The sequence below is a fragment of the Nicotiana attenuata genome, chromosome 2 (genome assembly GCF_001879085.1).
Source record: "Nicotiana attenuata strain UT chromosome 2, NIATTr2, whole genome shotgun sequence".
In the NCBI taxonomy this organism is placed as follows: domain Eukaryota; kingdom Viridiplantae; phylum Streptophyta; class Magnoliopsida; order Solanales; family Solanaceae; genus Nicotiana; species Nicotiana attenuata.
The window spans coordinates 86,820,835-86,827,797 of NC_031990.1; the positions used below are offsets into that span (position 1 = coordinate 86,820,835).

The 6,963-nt window shown below is 37.5% G+C and overlaps 1 protein-coding gene across 4 annotated transcripts; it reads left to right on the forward strand.

Moving 5' to 3' along the window:
- On the forward strand, window positions 246-5,752 carry LOC109214298. Of its 4 annotated transcripts, none has more exons than XM_019378219.1 (3): window positions 246-409; window positions 2,151-2,298; window positions 2,864-5,752. In XM_019378219.1, exons 2-3 carry the CDS (start codon window positions 2,178-2,180, stop codon window positions 5,329-5,331), a joined length of 2,589 nt encoding a protein of 862 aa, XP_019233764.1. In that variant the 5' UTR covers window positions 246-409; window positions 2,151-2,177; the 3' UTR covers window positions 5,332-5,752. The 4 variants fall into 4 exon arrangements, with proteins under 4 accessions (XP_019233764.1, XP_019233771.1, XP_019233752.1 ...); XM_019378226.1 differs by having other exon boundaries at window positions 246-372; XM_019378207.1 differs by lacking the exon at window positions 246-409 and adding an exon at window positions 422-551.

Consider the following 6,963-nt stretch of genomic DNA (forward strand, 5'->3'; position numbering starts at 1 on the left):
GATTCTAAATGTATTTTTCTCAAAAGTGCTTCCGGAGAGAAGCTATATTTTTCTGCTTCTAAAAAAATTGCTTCTGCTTTTCGTCAAGAACACATTTTTTCCTTCTAAAAGTTTGATCAAATACCTCAATTTTTTGCCAAAATTACTTTTGACCAACAAAAATACTTTTGACCCAAAAAAGAGTTTGACCAAACACGCTATAAGTATTGGACAACAACAGAAAAATTAAAAAAAAGCATCACTGTTCCAAGTCATATAAACGACACGAGAATTGGACTTATGCGTTGACAAGCTTCTCTTACACGGCAGGGTAGACTTTTCTCTCCTCCCACAAAAGAAAAAGAAGAAGAAAAACGAAGAAAATGAACAAGGGTATCTACATAAATTTCTTAACCCAATTTCTTGCTAGGTTTGTATATCTCATTCCTTTGACTCATTTCTCTAATTCCCATCTTTGGTTTTTTAATATAATTACTTTATGAGCAAAGTATATGAAATGGGTATATGTATTTGTTTTGCTGCTGTTAAGCTGTTTTAACTGTGGAAAAAAGGTGTGTCTTGTTAATGAAGCCATTATTATGTGGCTTGGTGAGTTTCAGTTTTTATGATCTGGTTACTGGTCTTTAATAGAGTGGACTTCCATTGAATTTTGTGGTTATATGTGTGTGTGCGCGCGTGTTTAGCTCTACTAGCAATTTTGATCCTTGTAGATTACTAAGCTTGAATTTTCCTTCGACGAGCTCCACAATTAGCTGCAATTGATATTTTTTTTTTGTGGGTTTAATTAAGAGTTTATAATACTCAGCATATATCATTCTTTGGTCTTGTTGAAAGTTGGTTTTATATATTCTTTCTTCTTGAGTGCGAAGAAAAGGTACTACTAATAGAGTAGCATCTGCTGGTATAAATGTGAGCCATAAACCATCTAAACTGTGGTAGTACTATATATTAAGCCTTGCTTTTCTTTTTTAGTCTCCTTTTCAATTTTATTAATTACCCGGTATCCTTGACTAATCAGGACCTTCACTTAACCAAAATGATCTATGGTGTTGTATATTATTGTTTTAGCACGTTATTAACAAGAGACATCTCTTTATCCACTTCGAAAAAATTGAGCAGCTGATATTTTTAGGACAATTTATTTGACAAATTGATGTTTACATAGGCTTTTCTTAAATCCATCATCTTTCTGGTTAAAATCTTAGAAAATGACTTCAGTTTATGGGTGCGATTGATTGTAAGAATTGACATGTTATTGGTTCATATTTATCAGATAAAATAACAGGAAGTTATGTTCAAACTTGCAGGATGTACTCGATGAATTTACATATTTTTCATTTTTTGTGTAGTCCTTGTCTCTGCTGTCCCTTTTAGCTAAAGAGTGACCGTGTTGGTAATTACTACTATGTAGTTCCTCTGCACTCTCAAGAATCTCTTACTTGCTACTATTTGTGCCTACGGTAACATCTTGAAGACAGGCTTATTTGTGTTTACAACTACAGCATTAGGCATAGATGGAACATTAAACCTGAAACTATGCGTATTGCCTATAAGGAAAAAGAGAAAATAAGAGAACCTTCTTCTCCTTGATATATTTGGGTTAAACGAGGTGTCTGACTTTTTTCTGTTTCATGAGAATGAGAGTTTTTTCTGGATGCATAATGGCTAGCCTCTATTCTGTTTTTACCTATTTATTGAATTCAAAATGTTCCCTCGAGCTTTTTGCTGCTATATGCTACCATTTAATTCTCTGGATACTTGCAAGATCCATCCCTCCACTTTAATGAAATATTAGCTAATCGGTCCAAGTTATGGACTGTGTATTAGTCTGGTATTCTTGTTTTTATAGAAATTACTGAGTTCCTCTATCACTTTTTAGATGTATCTTCCAATCCCAGAAAAGGAAATTTGAAATATGAATCAACAATTTGAAAAATTGAATTACTGCTAGTCTTCTGAGTTTATTTTGAACACTAACATAATCATAATATCTATAACTTATATTTGCTAAGAAAAAAGAGTAGCAAAAATAAGAATGATCCAAGTCATATCATTTGTCTGATATTGTATCACAGTAACAATTCAAGTAGTTTCAGCTATGAGTGTTTACATTATGTGTCAGATCTCTGATTCTCTACCACGTCTTGCAGTTTTGGTTGCTGCTAAACAGGAGTGGTATGAGTAGTCAAATGAACACTAAAGTTCGGTTGGTTAGATGTCCCAAATGCCAATTAGTTCTTCCGGAGTTAGCAGAGGTTCCTGTCTACAAGTGTGGGGGATGTGGCACAATTCTCCAAGGTAATTTTTCTTTCCATGTATGTTTACAATTTTATTTGTTAATCGCAGTTCGGTAAGCTCCTGTTATGTGCTGGGTCCAGGAAAGAGTTAGACCATATTGGGTCTATTTGGTCAACCTTAGCTTGCATTTTTTTACCAAAATTGCTTCCACGGCTTGAGCCTACATGGCAACAACTTTTACACTGTCCAAGGTTATCATTCTATGTGATATATATGGCGTCAGGAAAAGATCTAGTGCGCATATTCGCGCATCTCTTCTTTTCTTTTTCATTTATTTATTATTTTAGGGAGGGTGTGTTAGGTTTGCGTTAGGCTTGTTAAAGGAAGTGGATTAAGCTCTTATTCTTACAGATTTACTTTCCAATTTTGTGCTAAAAATATAGGAATGAAAACAATTCCTTGGTGATGGAGATCCTTTGCATTTGAGCGTAGAGATTTATGGGTGATCCAGTACGTCAATAGAATTAAATAACTAAGTTTTACATGAGTGATTAATTCTCAAAAAAGATGAGTGATTATGGTTTAAGTTGAAATGACTTTCTCACAAATTTTATCTTGGATGCAGCTAAGAACAGGAAAAGAGCTCCAATAAAGAACGGACTTGATCAGAAAGAAATAAGCAGCGCAAGTGAAGAAGCTTCTCCTCCTTCGAATGGAGATGCTTCACTGAACGAGTCCGATCAAGGGGGTGCTGAAGACTGTAACAAGGATCTACCTCGACAGATTAATTCCCCCAATGAGCTTCCACACTCTTCTGGGCTTAGCTGTCTTGAGAATGAAGATTCTTTATCCAAATCTGAAGAACATAAAAGAGATGAACACAGTTGTGCTTTGGACGAAAAGACAGAACGATATGAACACCAAAAAGAGTTCTCAGGAGGAGAAAACTTCTCCAATAGACTTTCTAGCTCAGGTCAACTTACTTGTGATGAATTGGGAAGTCCGATCGTTGAAGCCAAAGAAGATGCAGAGTGTTCAGCCATTGAAGAGAGAGAGCAACTGGAGCTGGATAAAGACACTGGATGTCCAGCCCCTGAAACCAAACAAGATGCCGAAGGTTTAGCCCTTGAAGCGATGGAACAACTGGAATTGGATGAAGACAACTTCCTTGTGGATCACTGCACTGTAAATGATAAAAATGAAAGTGGAGTTAACCAAAGGAGGCTTAACTCCATGGGTTCTACTTATTTTGAATGTATCAACCACAGAGATGAGTTAGCCCGTGATGGCATTGAGAAGCAGTTATCTGTATGCTCTGACATGTACCAAAGTCTTTTGAATGAAAGCATCATAACAGACACTTTGATGTCTACTGATCATGAGCAGTTAGAGCAATTTCAAAAAGAGATTCCCTCAGGTTTTGACCGCATAAGCTCTATGGATACGTTAGAAAATTCTGAGCCTCCTGTTAATCTCAGAAATATGATCAAATCTCCAACACACAGAAGTTACTATGCTTACGATGGCAGTGCATCTTCATGTGATGGGGATGATCATTTACCTAATCAGTTCCATCAGCAACCTAAAAGAAAGTTTAGCTCTAGCGAGTTTCATTTGGATGATAGATGCCGAGAAAACAACACAATGAGCAGCGAGTCAAAGATAGTACAGAATGCGATGAACTTGTCCACAGCATTACCAGGAAGGAGACATCACGCTACAGAAGGGAGCAACTGGAGTCCTGACAAATGGCCTCCATCTAGGAAACATGGTCAGGCCTCCGGAAGTAGGATGAGATTGGACAAGGATGAACAAACCATAGCATTTTCGTTTATTCCAACCGGTTCTCACACAGGACATAACCTTGGAAACCCTTCAAATTATCAGAATAATATGGCCCACAATTCTAGTCTTCATCCATCCAGAATTCCCTCAAATTCAGAACCAGACAAAATAGAATTGTTGAGAATGGTTTATGAACTTGAAGATCAATTGCGCCAGACACGCATTACTCAAAGTATGGCCAACAGACGGTTTTCTGCAGAGGTAATGAGCGCTGAAAAGTATACCCCCTTATACTATGATCAGTTTTCGGCAGATGGTGAAGTAAGTGCTGATTTGAACTATTCGAGATATCCTGTAAGATGCAGTCATGGAAAAGGCTGGCTGCAACAACGTAAAAGCTCCAGAATACCTTTTTCTGCAGAGGCTGCACATTACAGGCACCAAGCTGATTACCTGTGTTTACACTGCTCCCCTCAGGTCCGGCATAGCTCAGAACAGTTGCATCCTTCAGTTTGCTATAACAAAGGTTGTCGGGTTGCCTATTCCAGCTGTAACTGTTGCAATCACCTCCAGTCTACTTCTTCAAGTCCTCAGCATTACTCAAGCTCTGAGTATTCCCGATGGGACCATGAGACAAAATCTGATGATAGGAGGTACAAAGATCATGAGATGAAGAAACTATACCTGCGAGAAAAATACTCAAAGATGCGTCATCTCCGACCAGTAGCTGGTGGAGCGCCAATAATTGCTTGTTACTATTGCAGCGAACTCCTACAGCTGCCTGCGGACTTTCTTTTTTCCAAAAGGAGATGCCATCAGCTTAGATGCAATTCTTGTAGAAAGGTTTTGAAGTTTTCTCTCCAAAACCAAACACATGTAGTCCCATTCTATGCAGAGGCTTTAGCTCCTCCACCAAGTGAGGTTGATGTCAACACTGATGCTGTTGATCGACAGAATCTGGCATCCGCATATCATTTTAATTCTTGTCCGCATACTGATCCGATATCGTGTTCTGATGATTTGGGACCGTCTTTCTGCAGAAGTTGCTCTACTGAAGGGGAGTCTTCATTACCTCCAATTCAACCTCTTGTAAGGAAATCTTTCAACAGAGAGATATCCTCTAGCAGTTCAGGTAGAAAAATGAAATCTGTTTTGAGGGAACCTCACAGGGAATCACCAGGGCGTTCGGCTAAGATGTCTAAGCGGGGAAAAGGAACTTCAGAAATTGAGGAAGTTCAACCATCTGGAGGCTCTCCCCTTCACCGGCTAATGGGTTATTCTTCGCCAAGTGAGGTCATACATTGGTGACTGGCTCAACTTTCAGGAAATGAACCAAGATTCAAAAAGAAAGATGCAGGTCATTAGGCAACAAAGTGCAAAAGATCCAGCAACTTTTATTAGATACTTAAATGTGAAGGGGTTTACTTGGAACAGGTTTCTTGGTGGTAAAGATATACCTACAGAAGATGTTGAAACACAAACAATATTCCATTTAGGCTCATCCGTGTGAATATCCTGAGCAAGGAGATTATATCATTTTCTTATAGTTTTTTTATTTTTTCACTTTCCACACTATGTACAGGTGAACCAAAGTGGCAGCTTGTTGGTTATATAGCAATTTGAGGTGTTCATGGGTACAAGAGTCTGGTACTTTTTGATTTCCAGTTATTTGTGTGATGATAATGAATATGTATTTAAATAAAGGACATATTCCTGAGTTTTTTTTTTTCTTTAGTTCTTTTTATCTTTAAGATTGCTTTCTTTTCCACTCCTCACCTTATTCTTTTGTAACTACAAAATGAGCTCGCAAAGACTTGCTGGTTTGACGCTTTCATCCTCTCTTTCAGCACGCAAAGACTTGCTGTTTGAATGTGAATTGCAGTAGGTTGCAGTTTGTCTCGTTTATAATTAATGATGGATCGCAGTCAGGTTTGGTGGTTCATAGTTAGGACTGCCTGCCTAATTGGAATTGGATTTAGGACCAAATGGTTAAAAAATCATGGAAAACTCATAATATGCCATTTCTGGGGCTTTTTTCACTTTTGGCCCGCGCCAGAAACTATTTACGTTCGGTAGCCGAAGAAGTGTATAAAATTTGTATAATTTTTGGAAATAACATACGGCGTGCGTATATGTGTGAGATTCTTGAGCTTGTCAAATCATACGAGATGAGTACTTTCATTACCAAATTGGGTCATCCTTATGTCTTAGTTCCAAAATCTTGTTGATGTTTGATATAAGTAGTTGCAGAACACCTTTGTCCTCTGTCGACCTGAACCATGATTACATAATACTCGACCGATGGCTAGAAAGCCTAGATATTACGCAGTTAGACTACATTTCTCTTGTGAAACCAATGTTAAGTGAACTAAAAATATAGTCTGATCTTATATTCCCGTGGCATGTCAAATTTGTTAGTTTGCCTCTGTGTAATTCTAGAAAAAATTGAATATTTAGCACTAGCTCCATTTCTGTATGTGACACACTTTAATTTTTCAAGTTCCAATATGTTCATATTTTTAGGATATCTGACTTCCTCATTGAAAATGGACCCTTGTGTTTGTGATTTAACACGATGATCGTTTTTCGGAAGTAAGATATAGAGATTCACACAACTAGGAAATTAAAATGCAAGGGATTGATGAAAGTTTGAAATTGTTTCCAAAGATTGGCAAATTCTTAGAAATTGTGGTAAAATAGACAATCTTTGCCTAGAAAGCAGCAAGTGGCGTGGCTTAAAATGAGGGCAATGTAGCATATGTGGAATTGAGTCATCAAGCTCCATTGGTCTAATGTTTTCAAACAGGTAGTTCTGAAATTCTCTTTCAATCTGTTTTTGGAGTTCTTGAAATTTCTAATATCAATATTGGTATTGATTAAGGGCATGTTTTATAGAGAGGTAGTTATACCGGCCATGTTATATAAGGCTGAGTGTTGGCC